General features: G+C 40.8%; 1 protein-coding gene across 5 annotated transcripts; it reads right to left on the bottom strand.

Moving 5' to 3' along the window:
• Positions 1–82: 82 nt before the first annotated feature.
• rsrc2 (arginine/serine-rich coiled-coil 2) lies at positions 83–21,945 on the bottom strand. 5 transcript variants are annotated; one of them, XM_084326700.1, is made up of 10 exons: positions 21,855–21,945; positions 19,516–19,625; positions 18,411–18,451; positions 16,129–16,298; positions 13,562–13,693; positions 9,575–9,691; positions 6,267–6,352; positions 1,748–2,037; positions 1,492–1,581; positions 83–1,392 (listed from the first exon to the last, which is right to left on the bottom strand). In XM_084326700.1, the coding sequence occupies exons 2-10, from the start codon at positions 19,589–19,591 to the stop codon at positions 1,207–1,209; spliced, it is 1,188 nt and encodes a 395-aa protein (XP_084182826.1). In that variant the 5' UTR covers positions 19,592–19,625; positions 21,855–21,945; the 3' UTR covers positions 83–1,206. The 5 variants fall into 5 exon arrangements, with proteins under 5 accessions (XP_084182826.1, XP_084182825.1, XP_084182828.1 ...); XM_084326699.1 differs by having other exon boundaries at positions 19,516–19,657; positions 21,855–21,943; XM_084326702.1 differs by lacking the exon at positions 19,516–19,625 and having other exon boundaries at positions 16,129–16,320; positions 21,855–21,875.
• Between the last annotated feature and the right edge of the window lie 269 nt (positions 21,946–22,214).

The raw sequence follows: 22,214 nt of genomic DNA, 5'->3' as shown, positions 1-22,214 counted from the left end.
TCTTTTTATTCATAGTATACTCATGACATGTTATGACATACAATATGATGCAATGCCACAGCTCATTGGCCAGTTGTCATGCAAATATAATCAACTGCTAGTTGCTGTTGCTTTTGGCCAAGATGTCTGCGACCGAATACTATGAATACTTGACTGCAATCTCATAAGAATTTATTCCACAGTATGTTAATCATTTTCATTTATGCCCCAAGTCTTTTTTTCTACAGTAAGAAATCAGTGTATGCCATTTTGTGCATTTTAGAGATTTAAAATCAGGTTTTAATTAAAAGTCAGTACTTGTATATTCACGTTCCCACTGCAACTGAAGTCTTGACTATTTTAATAATGCAAAATCTGAGAAAAGGAGATGAAGAATATCTTATTCAACACAAATGGGTTTTTATTTTAAGAACACTTTGATAATTCCTTTAAAAAAGAATTATTCCTTTCATTTTTCCTTGGAAACTGAACACGATTCATCTATTACAATCCACGGTCTTGTTTTTCCATTCCGGAGAAAATTTAAGATTATAATAATGCTACATTGACCTCAAATTGGTAAAGCCTCTGGTAGATTAATGTAAACATATTTCACTTGGGACTACATCATGTTCGGTTTCAATACATCTTAGTAAAAAAAAAAAAAACATTTCTCAAACATACCTAATTTCAACCAACATGTCATTGAACTATTGCATGAATTTGTAAAGATGTACAGATTAATAAATACTGAGTGAAACTCAGCATCTGACTATTTACATTAGAATGTACCGAGATATGAGATCTTTGTATCTAAATAAAGTACAGATCCAGAGCAACATCCATGCAAGCTTGAGGGCTCCGCGGTGAGCTGATGAGATCTATATCTGATTAGAGGCCAAACCAGTGCAGGGTTTGGCGCTAGATTGGTAGGGCCGGGGATTGATTTTTGAATAGAATAGACTCTTAAAATCCCCAAATCGGTAGATGTGTGAAGATATTTCTAGCGCACCTCCTGTCCTGCAGATGTCTCTATAGTTTGCCTTGTGCAGAGTTTCTGCTGAACTACTGTGGGAACTCAGTTGACCTAATTACATCTTTTTGACAACAATGTCAAGGTGCTGGCCCCCTGAAACCAGCTCCATCAAGCTTAACCGAACTCGATATCGAATCAGGACCTTGTGAAGCGAAATCGAATCTGGTAACCAGTGCAGATAACCAGCCCTACTAGATGGTGTCCATTCCACGTGAGAATGCAGAGCCGAAGCCGAGGCCCATGCCTCTCTGTGTGTGAGTCTGGGACCTCGCCATCTCGTACTGAACATCAAGGTTCCTAAACATCTCCTCCTGCTGCTGAAGAGTCTTCAAACCTTCATCATTGAGTGGTTTTGAGGTTTCACCTTCATCATCTCCCTATGATGAATGAAGGTGACAGGAAGAAAGAAAAAAGTTATAACGTTGGGAAAGTTTCTGAATGGTAAAAGTAGCAAAAGTTGAATAACTCATACTTACTTTGATACCCATTAGTTTGCGAAATTTTACGTTTTGGTCCTTATTTCCAAAGTTTAGCTTCTCCCACAATTCAGCTGTCTGGGACTTGTCCTTACAAAAAAAGATCAAAAAGCTTTTAGCATCATGCAGGAATGGAACAGGTGCAAAATACCAATCATTTTATGTCCACAATGCAAAGCTAATTCAGACAGCAAGAAAGAGGCAGATCAAAAGCTAGGTGCAAATGTTAAGAGAGGGGCAAACAACCCCATCTTACCCCTTCCTTCTTTCCCTGCCATAGCATCTTCCTCTTTTTCTCCTGCTCCGCAAACTTCATGGGGTTGACAGCAGAGGGGTTATAGTAGCTGGGGACGGAGATGCCCGTCTCTGCTAAGGTTCTGGCTTGAAACGCTGCCATTTGTGCTGCCATGGCAATCTGTGGAGTGACCTGGGTCCCAGAGGCGAGGAGAGCTGCCACATTCAGTACAGGGATGTTGGTGGCGGCAGCGGCAGCCGCGGCGGCAGCAGCAGCAGCGACTGTGTCACACAGCAGAGGAGTGGTAGTCACTGGAAACAAAATACAGAGTCAGTGGCAGCACTAAGGTATTCTTATCAAAAGCCAGCACGGTCCAGTCTGAAAACGTAAAGTACTAATCGACCACAGGAAAAAGAGTACAGGAAAAAGAGTACATAAGTGATGTTATTATGTTATAGCCATAAGTCATATATTTAAAGGTCCCATGTTTTGCTATTCCTTTCACTATTTGGGCAATTTTACACAATTCCTGTGAGTCTATGGAACACAACACACCTGTAAGTTTTTATTTTTATTTTTTAATATAAATGCATTGTTTTGCATTTCTAATCAAGTACTCTAAAAGCAGCATTTTTCCACTTCCAAGATTTCAAGCTGTTTTGGGCTGGGCTCCGCCCATACTCGCAAAGCGCTTTGAGTGACAGTCACCCACACAGCGTGATACATACGAGAGAGAGATGAGCGAGAGAGGAGAGATCGCTCCGTGAGCGTGCGTGTGCGCGTGTGAGCGGCTCGACTCGCGATTGTGTGCAAAATGCAGGTTGGAGATGGAGAGGGGGAGTCGGGGATGTCAGCGCACGTGTGAGCGGCGCGACTCACGATTGTGTTTAAAATGCTGGTTGGAGAGGGAGAGTCGGGGACAGGGAAACTGCTTCCGCATTATTCCCACTGCTCCGTTGTTGAGCGAATTGTTGATTGTGGGCAGTGACTACAACCAGGGGCTGAGATATGCAGATCAGTGCCTTATTCACATCAGCAAAACAGTCAAATCAGAATGGCTTAGTTCAGTGGGGGAGGATCTCGTGATATCTGAACTAGAGCAATCCACCAAAACAATGATTGTGGTCGTGGGCGAGTGCTCTCACCACTAGACTAAACCACCCACCCAACCAGATACAAACAGCAATACTATGATTAACAGTTATGGTTAAGATATAAAGTTAAGGTTAGAGGTAACTAGGGGTGGGACGGTACGCATCCAAACCGTGTACCGTACAGTACGACCCCCACGGTTCGGGGCGTCTGTGTATCGTACGGTTCAGATGACGTGCAAATAAAAAAATATCATTTGGCGGAGCCGGGAGAGGTGAGCACTGGCTGCAGGGTGTAAAAATGGCAAGCACAATATAAACGACTTTAAAAACATAGCCATTAACATTACATAGGCCTACACACATCTTGCCATAGCGTTAGCAGTTTGTACAACGCAACGCACGTTTTAACTATGGTAGCACTAGCCCCAGCTAATAGTCAACGAAATTTTACCGTAGCTACTAGCTAGCAGAGGAGGAAATGAGAGTCTGAGAGGCGGGGTGTTTAAAGACAATTGTTGTGAAGGGCCAGATTAAACTGAATATATATATGTATCGTTTGATATACCTTGTATATTATTTGTATATATACACGGAATATCCCTTTACCTGCGTACAGACCAGAGTAATATTCGCTCTCCTATTGGACAGCGGCCCCAGGCGCCAACGACCAAGCCCCCAACGGCAAGTTCAAAGGCAACTCCGGGCATGTCAGTACATGCCCAGAGTCTGCGTAGTAATACGAGACAAGAACTGAGGTTGGGACTAGATATTCACCTTACGTATAAATACGGCGCAGGTGTAAACAGCAGTAGTCTTACCAAAACCTTAATACCTTCACCACGAGTCAACGTGCAGTGAAGTGAGCAACCTTGCATCTAAATAGAGCATTGAGAACCGCGTGCGAATAGAATGTTAAAGTGTCAGAGTTTAACGCAGTAACGTTGAGTTCGACTTAATCTAATGTGAAGTAATAGTCGATCATTTATTGTGTATCGTGCGGCTACAGTTCTTCCGTGACCAGCATTACCATCGGTTCGTCGTGTATTTAGCTAGTGCACTTATCCAGGCTGTGCGGCCTAAATCCGTGCCCACACCCGAGGAGTCCTAGGCGAGAACCGTTGGATATGTACACAGGAGAATCGGCACCGGCGAATGCAGAACCATTTCTGGTTGGATTATATTGCTTTGGGACCGTGACCACCGGAGAAGAGCACCGTTGATTCCACTGTCGTTTGGGATTTAACCTCGTGAGGATCACCACTCGGGCCCGCCTCGTGGAAGGGGCTGGCTAGCTGTCGTCAATGCTGTCGAGCATATTGGATTACAACTATTGCTTTTGTCTGCTGATCAAGGGAGTACAAGCACAGGCTCCTGTATCTGGAGCCTCTTTATTCCTCGTTGACCCAGACTGGGTACCCGAACATTCCTTTACCCCTCCCGGCCTTACACCCCGGAGGGAACCCAGTGTCTCCAGTTGGTACCGGTGTGGCCCATGTAATTGCTATACCACAGGTGGCGTCAGCTTAGACCCATCATAGTATTCCTACTATTCTCATTGACTTATGCTCTTGACTGACTTTACGTATGTTCTTCGCCATACAAGCGCGAGCCTAATTCTCAATCTGTAACCTAACGTTGCTTAATAATAATAAATAACCCTCCAATATAATTTATGTGTCAATGCCGTATTCTTGTGTGGGTGTTCACCATATATATTCATGTACTGTATGGCCAGTAATTAAAGTACATAACTAGTAGTGGTTTAATATATCACAATCTTTAATACAGTCAGGGTTTTGTAACCCCTCAGTTACAACAATGATAGGCGTTTATTCAACATCCAAGAAGGCTAACATACAACTGTGTTTTACTAACTCCAACCGGGACTATTGCCGCTTTCGTGCTGCTTGTTGATGTTATGAACTCCTCCTAAGCTGAAGGTCCCACACGCTAAAATGTCCGTGGGGACCCGCCAATCCATAGTTCCAACTCACCGAATTACGTAATCCACCACAGTTGCACTCAATATTTAAATAATGTTAGTCTAAATAAATGTAGACAGATAATGTACGTATTTTAAAAATAGAATGAACAGAGCAGTGTTGTTTTTAAACAGTACAGTGTGTGTGTGTTAGTTTGATGTATGCTGCCAGTTAATACTTTGACAAATGTAGCCTATATTTTTCAGTCAGTTCGGTCTTTGTGTGCCAAACATTATTTAAGGCTCTAAACACTGTAAACCATTTTTTTTTAATAAATGAAGCATGTTTAGATTTTTGAGATTTTTTTTAAACAAATTAACGTATATCGAACCGAACCCAAAACCGTGACCCCAAAACCGTGATACGAACCGAACCGTCCATTTTGTGAACCGTCCCACCCCTAGAGGTAACTGTGTTTAAAGTTAGGGGTATGGTTCTTTAGTCTCGAGGTAAAGGCACTTGCCTCCCATGCGAGCGCCGGTCAGTCAGCAGGTGGAGGACTTCAAAATTCAGCACATTGAGCAAATCACAAATTGACCACCTGCAGAGGAACTCGCAACGGAGTTGTTTCCAGAAGCCATGCGAACACTGCTGCTTCACTGGATGGGCCTCAGTGATGAGTCCACAATAGACAAGAGACACAGCGAGTATCCCATCCTGCTTCTTATCCTCGAGTTTGCAAACCACAATGAGAACACTGGCGTGGCTCATGTGCTGTACTCAAGTCTTATATGCAAATAGGTAGGGTTGAGGTTTATTTTTATTCCTAGTATTCTCATGACATGTTATGACATACAATATGATGCAATGCCACAGCTCATTGGCTAGTTGTCATGCAATTATAATCAACTGCTAGTTGCTGTTGCTTGCGGCCAAGATGTCTGCGACCGAATAATACTATGAACTTAACTGCAATCTCATAAGAATTAATTCCACAGTATATGTTAATCATTTTCATTTATGCCCCAAGTCTTTTTTCTACAGTAATAAATCAGTGTATGCCGTTTTGTGCATTTTAGAGATTTAAATCAGGTTTTAATTAAAAGTCATGTTCCCACTGCAACTGAAGTCTTGACTATTTTAATAATGCAAAATCTGTGAGAAAAGGAGATGAATAATATCTTATTCAACACAAATGGGTTTTTATTTTAAGAACATTGGAAAGTTTGATAATTCCTTTAAAAAAGGAGCAATTCCTTTCCCGGGTTCGCTCCCCAGCAGGAGAACTCAAGTGTCAAACTTGAGTGCTACAGACTTGAGTGCATTAGTATAGTAGGTCATAATATAGGCATGGTAGATTCCTTAGTAGCAGAGTGCATAATAGTAAAAGACAGTACAAAAGGTTAGTAGATTTGTTTCATATTTCCGTAATTATGTCATATTACTTATGGCTATAACACAACATACAATATGTACCTTTTTCCTGTGGTCAATTAGTACATTCGAAAATGAATCGTTTCTCACCTGCAGCCTCCTCCTGCTGCGGCGTCTGCTGCTGTTTCTCAATGTCCTTTTCCTTCTGTTCCTGTAGTTTCTTTGCCCTTTCCAATCTTTGGGAGAAGAAAAGATAATGTCTTTGTCACATAAGCTTCCAAAGCAGACCTGCCAACCTTGAGGAAAAGGCTTGGAGTATCACCTTGCCACATGAACATTTTTATTGAAAAGGATTCGGTTTGGTTGGTCATTTACATGAAAATGTCAACTCATGAACATTATCACGGTTTCAGATAATTTACTTTAGGCTATCATAATCAGTTATGGTAGGCTTTACAGTTATGTTATAGCAACTCTATACCAGGTGTAAAATGCACTATTTACATCTAATTAGATGGCAAAATGTGTTCTTTCAGAAAGTATGTTAAAAAGAATTAAAGGGCTCTTCCTCTGCTCCGTCTTGCTCTTCTGTTGTTTGCTTCTAATGTGACTTTTTTGTATGTAGGGGAGTGGGGGGGGGGGGGGGGGGGGCATCTTCATCTTTGCTCCAACATGCAATTCTGACTTCAGGTTTTCAGTCTCTCCTCATCCAACTCTCCCCTTTTCCCAGAATCCCTCCAGCTACAACACACTGATGTTAACATTACAGCTAATGCTAGCTAAACACCCAATTCTACCAAGCATTAGCCTAACGTGCGCTTCCTCTGTTTCAGGCTGCATTGCACTGAAGGGTAACATTAGGAATAGGGCTGCACGATTAATCGTTTTTTAATCGAAATGGCGATTTGGAATGATGCAATTATCAAATCGCCAAGCCTGCAATCAATTTTTTTTTTAACCAGGAAGTCCCATTGAGATACAAGATCTCCTTTGCAAGGTAGACCTGGCCAAGATGACAGCAATAACATTTGCAATACATCACACAGCAATAAAATGTGCGATACATCACACAAGAACATAATAAATGTGCATGTATACAATACATCACATGTAAACACAAAGCAGAATAGTCTACATGATAGTAAAAGTGTATAATACAGGGTAATACAGTAATTTTGCAGTTGGGACCCGACTACAGAAAGCAGCAACATTCTTCTTGTAAAAAAAATCTAAATAGGGATGCTCGATATTGGCTTTTTTACCGATACCGATATTCCGATATTGTCCAACTCTTAATTTCCGATACCGATATCAACCGATATCAACCGATATATGCAGGGTTTCCCCGTCCAAAAAACTGAATAATTTCAGGTAACTAATAATTTCACTAGATATATATATAACAAATATTGTTAGTTTTTTTTTTGTTTTTATACCGATACCGATATTTTCCGATATCACATTTTACTGCCGATATCGGCCGATAATAATCGGACATCCCTAAAAATATGTTATAATCGCATCGCAAATCGCAATCGCAATATCTGTCAGAATAATCGCAATTAGATTATTTCCCAAAATCGTGCAGCCCTAATTAGGAACATTGAATGGGGGGACCTGAACCGATTCAAAGCAGATCAACTATGAAGAACAGGGGCGGCTAGGTGGTGGGCAAGGCGCTTGCCATCAACGCTGGAGACGCTGGGTTTGAATCCAGCTCTCTGCGTTGCTATCAGCTTGGCTGGTCGTTCATACTAACACAATTGGCAGTATTAGGGGTGGGAAAGCTGATGGGTGGGTCCTGGGCGTTGTGGACAGCGACCCCTACAGTTCAGTCGGGGCGCCTGCACAGCGAGGGTAGGATCTGGAGGGAGGTAGTGTGACCTTCCACACGTTACACTCTCCCAGTGAGAATCTGCGCTGCCAGGCTGGCTGCGCATGCGTATGAGGAAAGCATGCGACAGTCTCTGGCCTCCCGGACCAACAGTAGGGGGGAGTGCGCAACAACCAGGAAGGGGGTTGGGAATTGGCATAACGACTAAACAGTGGGATGGGAGAAAAATCGGAAAAAAGGAGGGGGGAAAAAGATAAAAAAAAATAAAAAAAATATGAAGAACGACAAAGGGACACGAGAAAGGGGCATGAAGGGACACGGTGATCCAAGGAAAGATACAAGACAAAATCAACGTGGAAGAGCACCCAATACAAACATACACACGGGGGACCTGGGGATGAGAATAGATACAACAGAGGAAAGATAATTGAACAGTTACCCCAAGTAGTATAAAACTATAACACCAGAATTTAGAATAATTAACACTATGATTTACAATACACACGTTATAGACAAACGATTTGATTTTTTTTTCTTTATAAATAAAAGGGACACGCTGATTAGGAAACATATTGGGGAATAATACACAATGGACTGGTATGAAGGAACTACAGGATTACACGTGACACACAATACAAATGAACATGTGTATAAGAGACAAATTCAGAACATTGCCCGGGAGCTCTGAGGCTGCCCACAGAACGAATGTTGGACTTATATACACCCTGTTTATATCTCCTCACTGTTAGATTGGAATATTGGAACCTATTCAACTCGATCGAATGACTGGATGGTTCTTAGGGTTCCTCAGATTTGTTCTGAGCTAGGGAAGTCAGCCTTTTCCTTCGATGCCTCTAACTCATGGAATGTCCTTCAACTCACGCTAAAATTGGAGGTTCTCCCTTCCCTTGGAATGTTTAAATGTATGATTTCAGACCATTGTGTGACTACCTGTAACTGTTTTAGTTGATATTTTAAAATTATTTTTAAACGTTTTTAATTTGTTTTACTCTGGTGTTTAAATTTCTGTGAATATTGTTTTTATTATGTACTGTACAATCGTCGTTTCTGTAAATGAGGGAAACCTCAGATGCTTACGATTTTAAATAAAGGTTGAAATGAAAAAATGAAAAATAGTGCGCATTTCGCCACTAGGGGGAGCCCTCTCACTAGGAGAGCCATTACTCCTCACCCTTCCAACGGGGAACAGAGGGATACGTCTAAGATCCTCTAACGCCATGGGAGCGCCAAATGTTGTCTTTTTTCTTTGAGTTATGTTAGAATCTGAGTTATGTTAGAATAGCAGTTGCTTTAAATGTGCACATTTGTGAAGGACAAGAATTCAAAAATGTTGGACATGAAGAGGGGCTTGGAGAAAAGTGCTAACCATATAGCTTATTAGAAATATGATTTCGATCACAGATTTTTGAAATATTGATATCAAAGACGTGTTACGGCGTCTTCGGCAGAATGAGCATGGCGGGGAATGACGAGTTTCGGCGTCTTCGGCGATCAAAGGGTTAAGTAACAAAATCAGACCAGTGTACTTTGACTTCAAGGATTCAACGTCATAAGTGACCCATCTCAAACTACACCCTCTTTTTTTTTTTTATCACAACTGTACCTTCTTGCCAAGGCCTCTTGTGCATCCATGGCTGTGTTTCGGCCACGGAAAGCTGGCGGACTCACAGACCTGCTGCGACTCTTTCTGCGCACTTTCTCGCTCCTCTTCTTTCTCTCCCTGGGCGAAAAAAAGACACATTATTATTACTCACGAAGAGACTGGGATTCGAACTTCGGCAGGGTTTTTCGAACGGACGTTCGAACCATCGTTTTTTATCATGCAAAAAAATGTGCTCCTAAATATTTTTTCTGGTTCAGTACGTCAAGCCTCGACTTTAGGCACATAGCGCCCATTTACGCATTTATAGCGTAGAACATGTCATATGCGCATAATTTGCTGCTGTCAAAATGGTTATTAAAAGTAGTAGTACCTACTTAGTACTTACTGGTCACAGGAGGCTTCAATAACGTTTGGATGGTAATCCATTTTGTGAATCCATTTGTTGAAACAACATCTTTGTTGGCCGACGGCTCCTGCTATCTTAACGTTAGCAAGCTAAACATGCATTGCATACGTGTAACATTAAGTAACTTGTGTTCCGCTGGGAAAGTTCAGCATCACTGCATACTAGGGGTGGAACGGTTCACAAAATCAACGGTTCGGTTCGTATCATGGTTTTGTGGTCACGGTCATCGGTATACGTTGTTTTTTTAAGTTTTTTTTGTAACCCTTTCTCTGCCACGCTTATGTACATCCGTATACCATCCTCTGCCAGCTCTATTTGTCTATGGAGAAGTTCCCCTTCTTTGCAGGGCTATAACTTTTTAAATTGTATTGCTAAATTGACATTACTATGGCCCATTCAACGTCAATTATCTATCGTTTAGGATGTAGCAACGTTCTACTTTTTCATTCACATATTCATACTAAAATACGGTCTAAAGTATAAATATGTTTTTATCGTTTTCTGCAGCATTCTGCAGAACGTGATTTATAGCCCTAAATGCATTATATTGATGATCAAATACAGTTAGATAGAGATCGGCGCCAGATAAAAAATTTCAAATGTACGTGCTTCTAGAAGTTACTACTTACTCATCTGATGTTGACCGGATGGGGGGGGGGGGGGGTCGTTTATAATTCCGTGGCCAACGTTAGATGATTCATGTAGTGTGGGTGATATGATCATCAGAGCAGTTTGTATCGAACACGGTAATAATAAACGCTGAAACTTACCCCAGTCTCCTCGGGCGATGAGCAAAAAGATTGCTATTATGGGATGTTGAAATATGCGTTTATTTGAAAACTATTCATAAATAGGCAGAAAAATGACAGTTTGTGTATGCCAGAATATTCCAGTAAAGGGCGATTATCACGGAATCTATATATTTTCCTGAAAAACGAGAGCTTTTCAAAATGCTATAAAACGGAAATGAACCGATTAAAAAACAATCCGTCTCGACAATGTTGACTGCAAACAAGTAATTGATAAACGACGGGAAGATTAGACACATAGCCATAATTTAAGACAGAGATTATGCGTTCACAACGCTATTATTGAAGTGGGTGGCGGCATTCAACCACGTTTGACCATCTTAACCAGTGGTAATCAAAGTGTTAAATAATGTTTGGCACACAAAGACCGAACTGACTGAAAAATATAGGCTACATTTGTCAAAGTATTAACTTAGTGCAAACAAACTAAATAATTAAACCTTTCTATTTTTGTGGCCACATTATAGACAAAGGCCATCAACAAAGTATGCATATGCTCAACCAGCACTAGACTTTATCAAAAAGGAAAAGTCACAGAAAAGATTATTAGGGTTTTAAATAAGGACGTTTATGGGGTTTCTTGTATTAATAATAATTTGCAATAAGGAATGTTGTAACTGTTGTTATCAACAAAAAAAGGAGAAGGGAATGGGGAATGTTATATAAACCCCCCCCACAGTGGTGTGTTGAGTTGGTACGTCCCAGCAGCAGGGACCAGGATGTAAACAGACGCAGTTGACACACACAGCTCTAGTCTCCTGGCTCGTTATTTTACAGACAGACACAACCTCTGTTGTCAAGCTTCGTCAATATTAGGGATGCACCGATATGAAAATTGGCCACCGATACCGATTGTTCAACTAACACTATCGGCCGATACCGATATTTGTATACAAGTATTTGTAATTTTTTTTTATTTTTAATGAAACTACTGTATATTTTGTATGTGTATGTTTGTATTTGTAGGCCTCTTTACTTACTTAAAAAAAGGAAACATCAAGAAATATGTTTATGGTATCACTATCTCTCTCCCAGTATCGTCTGGCGGCCTGCAGAGGGATACTATTTTCTCAACCAGAGCTTTCAACCAATGCAATGGAACCATTCTGGCGGCCTGCAGCGGGATACTATTCTCTCAACCAGAGCTTTCAACCAATGCAATGGAACCATTTTGATTGACAGTCGATTCGACCAATTACGCCACACCGCTAGCACCCACCTCCTGCTGTTCTTACCACCAATCGGCAAGCGTTTATTCATTTTCTACTTTCGGGCATGCCGCCATTGATCTGCTTGCGACTCACTCGAGAGCACAACAAACTTAACGTAGCTAATACCTTAGCTGCCCGGCCCGCCGACCAGCGCTCCACAGCATGACCAAATGAGACATAATGATTTTACTGCAACAAGTGTTATAATAAAACAAAGCCTTTCTATACATTTGTCTGGTTTAAAACTTTATTAACAGATTGCAGAATGGGTAGTTTGGTACGGAATGAGCAACGGAATGGAACGGAGCTATGAACGGAATAATGCCTTGCTTACTTGCTGTGTTCGGGTAAATAATATGCTGATGTTATATTGAACGTGTAACACTAACTATATAACGTTATTAACTAACTAGCTACCGTACCGGGAGCTCACGTTGATGCCTGGATGGTGCTAACTAACTAGCTACCGTACCGGGAGCTCACATTGATGCCTGGATGGTGCTAACTAACTAGTAGTGGGTAGTTGGGTACGGAATGAGCAACGGAATGGAACTGAGCTATGAACGGACTCGGAGTAATGCCTTGCTGCTATGGGTAATAATAATATGCTGATGTTATTGTCCGTGTAACACTAACTATATAACGTTAATGCCACAAAACGAATGCCTTGTTAATCAAGTAGTAACTTTGATGCAGTAGCTTGTGTGTGTGTGGGGGACGGCGGGCGTTGTGCAGGTAGGTCGCGAGTGCTTTTTTTTTTTGCCTTTTGACGCTCCACAAATTGGTTATTTATCGGCGACTGCTATCGGCACATTTGAGCTTATCTGCCGATAGGCCGATAGCAATCAACAAGGCACTTATCGGCCGATACCCGACCGATATATCGGTGCACCCCTAGTCAATATACCCCCCTTCCCCAAATGGAACTGGTGTCGTGGAGTCACTTCGCTGTGAGCGTTTGTTTCCACGGTTAGCTCGCGGCTAAAGTTAGTTAGCTTGTGGCTAACGTTACGTTAGCCTAGCTCGAGGCTAACCGTTATAACCGAACAATACACCCATGCCCCGAACCGTGGAGGTTGTGCCGAACTGTGTACGGTTTGAGTGTACCGTTCCACCCCTACTGCATACACTTGGTTTAATGATCCAAACGTCCATTCGGAAACGTTGTATTATGAAATAAAACGGGCGAGTGTGAGTGAGTCTCTCTCTCTTTTGCATGATTGATTAATTTCCTGATAATGTATGATGGACTGTGACCCCTCCTCATCTCGATTAGACTGTGTTGTGTCTTGTGTTTGTGCGTGATTTGCAAATTATTGTAAACACAACATAGTACTGTGATATTCTGATATATATCACATTCTGATATATATTTTCCATGTAAAATAAATAACGAAAAATGTCAAAGGAAAAAAAAAGAGGTTCGAACCCATTAATTAAGATTCGAGTGCCAAAGTAACGAACGAAGGTCCGAACCTTCGAACGTTTGGGCTCAGCCCTACTTTGTGTTCACATGTTTACTTGTTCACACATGCAACGGTAGAATGTTGAGCGAGCCCACCTGCTCTTACTGTGGCTTCTACTGCGGTGGCGATGTTTGGTCCTTGAACCCGAGCGAGACTTTGCCTTCTTCTTCCGGTCCCGGCTGCGTGAACGTGATCTGCGTTTGTCCCTACTTCTGCTGTGATGCCGCCTGAAAGCAAGCCAATTCGCTTACTTCAGTATGTCATTCATCAAAACACCCAGGCGACCCAGCTAGTTCTATCCAGTATAAAACAGGTTAATATGTCATGCATCAAAACACCCAGCTAGTTCTATCCAGTTTAAATCAGGATAACATGTCATTCATCAAAACACCCAGCGAGTTCTATCCAGTTTAAATCAGGATAACATGTCATTCGTCAAAACACCCAGCTACTCAGCTAGTTCTATCCAGTTTAAATCAGGATAACATCGTCATTCATCAAAACACCCAGGCGACCCAGCTAGTTCTATCCAGTATAAATCAGGTTAACATGTCATTCATCAAAACACCCAGCAAGTTCTATCCAGTTTAAATCAGGATAACATGTCATTCGTCAAAACACCCACCTAGTCAGCTAGTTCTATCCAGTTTAAATCAGGATAACATGTCATTCGTCAAAACACCCAGCTAGTTCTATCCGGTTTAAATCAGGATAACATGTCGTTGATCAAAACACCCAGCTAGTTCTATCAAGTTTAAATCAGGATAACATGTTATTCGTCAAAACACCCAGTTAGTTCTATCCAGTAATCAGGAAAACATGTCATTCATCAAAACACCTAACTAGTTCTATCCAGTTTGATCAGGATAACAGTTGGCCTACAGGTATATTAAGTGTAATGTATCATATATCCACAGTATACCAGAGATTGTCAATATAAACAAAGATAATACTTACTTCCTGAAACATTGATTCTGCTCTCAATGTATTAAGGTTAGTGGGAGAAGTTGAGGGACCTGGCCCACTATTGCAACTATCTTCTATTTAAAGCGGACCATACCAGTCTAATTTTGACTTTGCCATTACCAGAGATTGTCCCTGTCATTATCAAATGTTGTATGCATAAGTACCGTAATTTTCGGACTATGAGCTGCGCCTTTTTCCCCATTTTTCGACCATGCGGCTTATATAACGAATTTTTACAGCTAACGGCCACTAGGGGACCTCCAAGCGAGGCTCCTGCCGCGACAGACAAGCGGAGAAGAAGACACTGCAAACGGAAGCAGAAGCGAGGCAAGCGGGCTGGCATCAATGCTAGGCTAACGGCTAATCCATTCAAGCCACCGTTGCCGACACTCTTCCTAACAAACGCCCGCTCCATTCGGAACAAGATGGATGAAATCCGCTTGCGACTCACTACTCAGAGAAACTTAGCAGACTGCTGCTGTATGATTTTCACAGAATCATGGATGGACTCTAGCACACCAGATTCAGCTATCACGCTAGCCGGCCGCAGCGTATACCGAGCTATGGCCGGTCCGCACCATATGTTAATAAATGGGAGCTTCCTCAAACAGCCATCTCTTTCCCGACAATTCCCTCTGTGCACGAACCCTTACATATGGTAATTAAACATTAAAACACCTGCAGCTTATAGTCCAGTGCGGCTTATATATGTACACATCATTCAATTTAGCTGCTGCGGCTTATACTCAGGTGCGCCTTACAGTCCGAAAATTAGGTACCGTACTTTTCGCACTATAAGCCGCACCCGACTATAAGCCGCAGCAGCTAAATTGAATGATGTGTACATATATAAGCCGCACTGGACTATAAGCCGCAGGTGTTTTAATGTTTAATTACCATATGTAAGGGTTCGTGCACAGAGGGGATTGTCACAATACTGTCGGACAAATAACAAGAATTAACTCATTTACAAGTTGTATTAAGTTTAGCAAATAAGGGAACAGATAAATAACATTTCAATGCAGTAAAAAAAGCAATATTTTCGGGTTTGGTCCACATATAAGCCGCACCGTTATATAAGCCGGAGGGTCGAAAAATGGGGAAAAAAGCCGCGGCTTATAGTCCGAAAAGTACAATATATAAAGTGTATGTTTTGGTAGATCTCAGCCTACCTTTCAAACTGCCATTGATGTTGATCATGAGACTTGAGTCACTAGGCATAGGTCATTTACCATTGTGAAAATCACTTTTTTTATTTTCTAATGTTACTGTATGACTCGGGGGGAGCATCCGGGAGTTAACAAGCACACCCAACTGAATGCAAACGCATTAAACAAGTTTTCAGAGGCTGAGTTACATTTGCCAAGCAACTTTAAAACAACTTTCAAGTCACATAGAGTATTTTCCACCGCTTTTCAACATCAATGGCAGTTTGAATGGAGTTTAGTAAGGTAAGCTGATGTCAGCTAAAACACACCGTATACACCTACGAACACACAATATGCTAAAGACAGGGCCAGTCTCCAGGTAATAGCAAGAAGTCAAAATTAGAGAGTCAGCGACCGAGGAGGATCTTTTGGGGAAGAGGGGATTAACGGCCCACTTGTGCAGAAAGTGTTGTCATATGCTGCCGACCTTGAACGACCGAGTCCACCATTGCAGTTTATATACTAAAAAAAAGTTTGACGATACTCACTTCTCTCGCGAGTGTGACCTGGAGTGGCTGCGTCCTTTGGAAGGCTTCTTGTCTTTGCGGCGGTATCTCTCCTCCCCGTTCTCTGCAGAGAGTCTCTCCTTCCCCCTCTCACTCTGCTCTTCCAGCTTCTTGTGGGATTTTGACGTCTTCTCAGAGTCCCTCTTTCGTGCCTGTTTTAAAAAGAAGTTGTCTCTTTCAGGAAAATAGTGCAACAAAAAGAGTTAGTACCATGGCTTACAACAAAAGATACCTTGTCATTTAAGACCTAGTTCCATTATATGCACATACCGACATACATTTTCAACAACCTGGTCATAAGAGCGTCTCTTTGTTCCGAGTTCCCCATCACTCAAGTGCACCAACAGCAACATTGATATGGTAATCAATTGAGGCATCATATTGAAATCTGTGGCAGAAATCTTAATGTCACTTCGTAGAATGCTTAAACCTTTATATGGGACGCTCAAATATAATTTAATGCATGTCCTTTGAGCTCTTTTAGAGATTAACAATGATGTTTGTCTTAAAGTACATAAAATTTGCGTTTTATTTGGACCAACCGATTTGACAACTAAATCATCTGAAAATGGCAAGGGAGACTGCTCTTCAAAAACATGCACGCAAAAAAGAAGCATGCTGTTATATACCGATAACATTCCATTCATTTTAGTTTAAGGCTAGAAATAGCGATGGGATACCAACATAATATTAATATTGGTTTGTTATGTTGATAAAAGAATCCAACAGAATATATATATATATTTTTTTTTCTCATCAATTATGTCTTCCAACACACACCGATTTAATAGTCTTTAAAAGCATGTGCACATTTTCCAATGAGGGATGTGCAAATATGCACAAAGTTAAAAGGAGGCCCCAAAACAGCGTCATTATGACCAATTTATTTTTTTCTTTTAGAAAAGAACGTGTTATTTGATGGGATGGTTGTATCCAAAGAACCTTACAGTACAATGAGTGTGTACATTTTAGCATGGTTGGGACCCAGTGGGAATTGAACCCCTAACCCTGGCAATGATAGTGCCATGCTTTAAAGAATGAGCTACAGGACCACTGAGCTGTGGTAAACTCCACCAAATGGCGTATGTAAATTTACAGACATCAATTCCAAGAACGAAATAGTGCCGAGTAGTTTATTCAATTAGTTTATACATCTCTGTATTCCATTTTTCCAACAAGATCAAAAAGTGGGAAATTAATAGATTAACTATTGAGAAATACAGAGATGCATTTTATTGCATCAAATCTCGCAGGAAGGGAGAAAAGGTTCAAATTAGACAAGAAAGGGATTGATGTAAATGTGAAATAAATAAATCGTACATTAAATGTGCCTAATTGAGCAATAACTCAAAGGCCAGGCTTTCCCAACCTAGGGGTTCCCCGATATCTCATCATCACTTTGAAATGGAGCATAGACAGACTGTACTGAAGACAAGAGTGAATGCTGTGCAGTCTCACTAGCCTATATGCAGTAGTCACTAACCAGCTTGATTTCTGTCCCCCTGAGGAATCAAAAATGTTTATACACTTGTTACAATGAGAATACATCATTTTCATGTACTTTATATTATGTTGGTGGCATATTCATTTTCTGATCTCTATTTGATCCCAACCAGCCGAAAAAGGATGGGAACCCCTGACATAGGCTATTAAAGAAGAAAAGAAAAAATGTATTGACACACACAACATTAAAGTTGAGCTGAATGTCAGTTTGTCTTAATCAAAAGATCAATTAACTATGTCAATCACTACCTGTAAAATATGCAATATTTAATTCCCAATCATTGACTTAATTATATGAGTCAAATATGAGTTTGAATGGCTGATAGTTACCTGTCCCAGTAGTAGGCATATAATTTTGCTATGTCAGCAGGGTCTTCTGTTCAGAGTATCTTCGTGCATTAGCACGCTGAGTATGATTTATTATAGAAATGTTATCATGTGATCTACACACAGAATTTTAACAAAATAATTTAAAAAAAACTTTATTCTTCACCATCTAATATGGCTACAATTAGTGACACATATCCAAGGAGGAAAGCTTCCTATGAGACATGTCAACATAGGACAAGAAAAACAAACGAGGGTTTCTTACAATTTAGTAAACCGAAATTCATCTTGAAACCTATGGTTCTTTAACCTTGATATAGATTAACATTACCAAGTTAAAACATACTTACCGCAATCTAATCTTAATAATAATATAACTACAAGCATTCAAAATTACAACTGTTTTAAAGCACATAAATTAAGTAATTAGTTACCTCTTTGCTCCTGCTGCGACTTCGCTTGTGCTTCCGGTCACCTGTACATGCAAGAAGACAGAATATTTGAACCATGACGTAATTTATTTCAAGCAAGTAACCATACTGTGGGGCTCACTGATTCTAACAAGCAGGACGCACAGTATATACAGGCAAATCATATGATATACAGTCTGTGGTAAATGTTCTGGGAAAGTCATATGAAATTGGCTCTTTCGATAATCATTGAGCATGTGTATTACTGAATGTATTACTGCATACGATACAGTCTGCAAAACTTTTAACTCTGTCGTTCAACAACTGAAAGACATTTCTCCTGGAAAGCCTGCTGCTTGAGAAAAACCCTGAGCTCCACAAAAGTATTTTAAGAGTTTTCGACCCGAGGAGCTCTCACAACGCGAGATGATTTGTAAATAACTTATTTTTAATTACAGGATTACAAATGAATCCAATCTTTATTCTTAATTCTGAGAAAACATTGCAACTCTCGAGAATCTTCTCCACTGGGACCAACTTCTCGTTAGGTTAACCCGACGAAGATCCAACTTGGATGGAAATGTTCTAAAATATATCTGGAAGTGTTAAACGACAGTGGAGTCCCTTCTTGATGATTTGAATTCCTGTGTTTCACCAAAGAAAAGGGGATGCGAGTTAAATCTATTACAAACTTTGTTTAGGCTACATGTTAGAATGAGTAAAGTTAATTTCAGGGATTAATTCTATTCTAAACATATTTAACGTACATTTCACGAGTAGCAAAAACAACCCAATTCCACTTCACTCACTGTCCCAATACTCTAAAGGAACACTCCGAATATTTTGGGAAATTCACTTATTTGCCATCTTCCCCAGAGTCATGCCTAATTCATAGACATATTTACACATTGTGTGTATTTACCACGTGTGTGGGAATAACAAATGTAAAAACAAGACATTGTAGTTTTCTAAGCAGATACATGGTTGGAGCAGTTTTCTTGACTAACAACCTTTACTAACCATTATCTCTGGGGAAGATGGCAAATAAGTGAATTTCCCAAAATGTTGCGAGTGTTCCTTTACACCATTTATATTTTAATTTGTCTCGTAACATTTACTCAATACCAACATTTTCTGTCCCGGGAACGTGACCTTGACCGTGAGTGATGATGTTTAGAGCTTCTGGGTGATTTGGACGACTCCATGCTATGTTTTTTTCTGTGATGAGGGGAGTTGGTTCTGGGGAGGTCAACAGAATCGCCGTCACTTGCCTGAAACAAAATGGGACGTGAGAGACAATAACACCTCAAGAGGTGAGAGCTCCAGTACAGATGGCCCTGGGAGAACCACAAAGACCACACAGCATTATACAAAGCAGTACTGTGTTTGAGATTAGCCTGAGAGACAAATAAAGCTTCAGAGTTGACATGGATGCCTAAAATTACAATGGCTCAAATAAAATGCACAGCTCTCTGGGATATGTTTTTTGGCATAACATGCCTAACTGACATTAAGCCGATCCATCCGCTTTGTAGAAGCCCAGCTCTGACCAGAACTCTTGTTAAAACAACAAACAATATTCAAAACTCACTGATAGTGCAACAGAGGTAGAAAATGAAGGCATTTCCACAAAGGATAGTCTGTGTAGCTCACAAATAAATGGTTTTCATAGTAATTTTTTTAAACTTTTAATCCAGCCTCTCCTCATCCGACTGCTGTTCTGCTTGATGCCGCCCTGGCAGGTCAGTGTACATGAACAACGAAAGAGCGTGTTTACTACACTAGGAGTAGCATTGAGCAAAACAAATAATTGTAACTGTCAGCCAGAGATTAGGATTCATTGCAAGTAAACTACCACTTTAGTAGTTCTGACTAGAGACTGTGATGCCACGTTAGTTGATGAAGCCCCATACAGGATGTTGTGGTCATAGCTAGTGTAAAGGGGAATGTCACCAGTTTGAGAATTCACAATTCACATGTTATTCCTGTGCCCTAGTACAGTTCAGTCAATATTTGTCAACATACACCACTCTTTCCTAAAGCTGTAAAGGAATGTGAATCCCTACCCACATTCAAAACCGCTCTTAAAGAGCACCTACGGGAGGCTGCAATTCGAAACTGGCCACCATAAATGTCCAAACCCTCCACCGCATGTATATATTCTCTCCCCACCATATGTATATTTCTCTCCCACCCACCCCCTCCAAATGTACAGTCTCCTCACCACCGTATGTATAATATACTCTGTCAGGATCTATGGGTAACAGTACTGTATATTTGAATACCGTATATGTCACAAATGTATCAGTACTAAATACCTGTATGTCCCTATGTCAATATGAATTGAAAATGGGGGTCCCTGATGTAAACAAGACAAACGTCTTTCTCTGGTCTGCATCCCCTTAACAATTGTGTGTATTGAGCCGTACTGTATTGTACCCATTCTGCAATATGTTAAATAAGTTTTCATTCATTGAAAATAAAAGGGAGAACCCTCACATTTGTGACGTCACCTGGATTTAAAATCTGGGGCTGCTCCATAGACCAAAATGTCTCTTTACACCCAAATGAGGTCCGTTAGAAATACTAGAACATTAAACGAATGTGGGTGTAACAAATCAGAGCCCCATTCATTGCATTTCTGGCCCTGTCCCATTTAAGTGTGTCACAGCCCTTCCAGTGAAATGGTACAATACCAGGGCCATAATTAAAGTTATTACACATGTGTTTATCCTGCGATGATATGTCAAAATGGACACTGTGAAAAGAGTCTATTGATACGATATTCATTTTCACTATTCAGTTGTAAGTATCTTGGAATGTTTTTGGGGAATTCTATGCTACAACTCCAGAGCTCTATGTTTCAGTGCAGCCATTGTTGGCGAAGTTGCAACTAAGCTCTGGCTGACATGCAATTCACCAATGCGTTATTACATTTGAATGTCCTGAATCTCTCGAATGCAAATTTGGTTTAAAAATAGTCTTTTAATAATCCTGAACTATTATCCCACAAGTAATTTAGCAAAGGCCCTCATTTCTACAGCGCCATGCGCCACCCACTGGACAAAAGTCAATGTACGTTACCTAGGTTAGCTAACAGTTAACTAATGATTATTCGAGTGGAATTATGATTTCTCTCTGAGTATAAGTAGGTAGCTACATAAACACACTATTTTATTAAACCGATTAGGCTAATCAGAATTGCTACTTATTATGTGCCTCGGCTCCCGTCCAAAGAGCTAACGTTAATGTAGCTAGCAAGCTAAGGTAACATAGCTAGCATTAGCTCAAGTCAGCTAACGTTTACCTACCCACCACCCACATACACACAGAAAAGCTAGCGTAGGCGCCATCTTGATGAAACAAGACATCTAAATATAATCACAAAAAGGATTAACGTTATTTTGACGACCCTACACTATAGTGTGTTTGGAATCTTTTTTTCTGTAACGTTCGTTGGTCACTTACCGACATATTGATGAAGAAGCAGCCCTATTGATGAGGCAGCCGTTTTTGTTCTGTGTCGACACTGTCGTCTATTCCGCTTGGCAGGCGATCAACAAACCAGTGCCACCAAGCGGACAAAGGTGCTACGAACTATCCGCTGGTCCCTCAAGCCCCGCCCAACAAGCTGTAAGCCCATCAAGCCCCGCCCAACAAGCTAAGCCTTTTTACAACGCATCGGCGTTTCCGGGTTCCCGTGTTGCGCTCTGATTGGCCAGGTCATGTGACATGAGCGCCAATCGTGGGACGGCAAGTTTCTACACTGGTTTGATTGATTGATTGATTGATTGATTGATTGATTGATTGATTGATTGATTGATTGAT

Source organism: Notolepis coatsorum (assembly GCF_963971535.1).
Source record: "Notolepis coatsorum genome assembly, chromosome: 1".
NCBI classification, from domain to species: Eukaryota; Metazoa; Chordata; class Actinopteri; order Aulopiformes; family Paralepididae; genus Notolepis; species Notolepis coatsorum.
The sequence above is the reverse complement of the archived record's forward strand: the minus strand, read 5'-3'. Positions and strand labels throughout refer to the sequence as shown.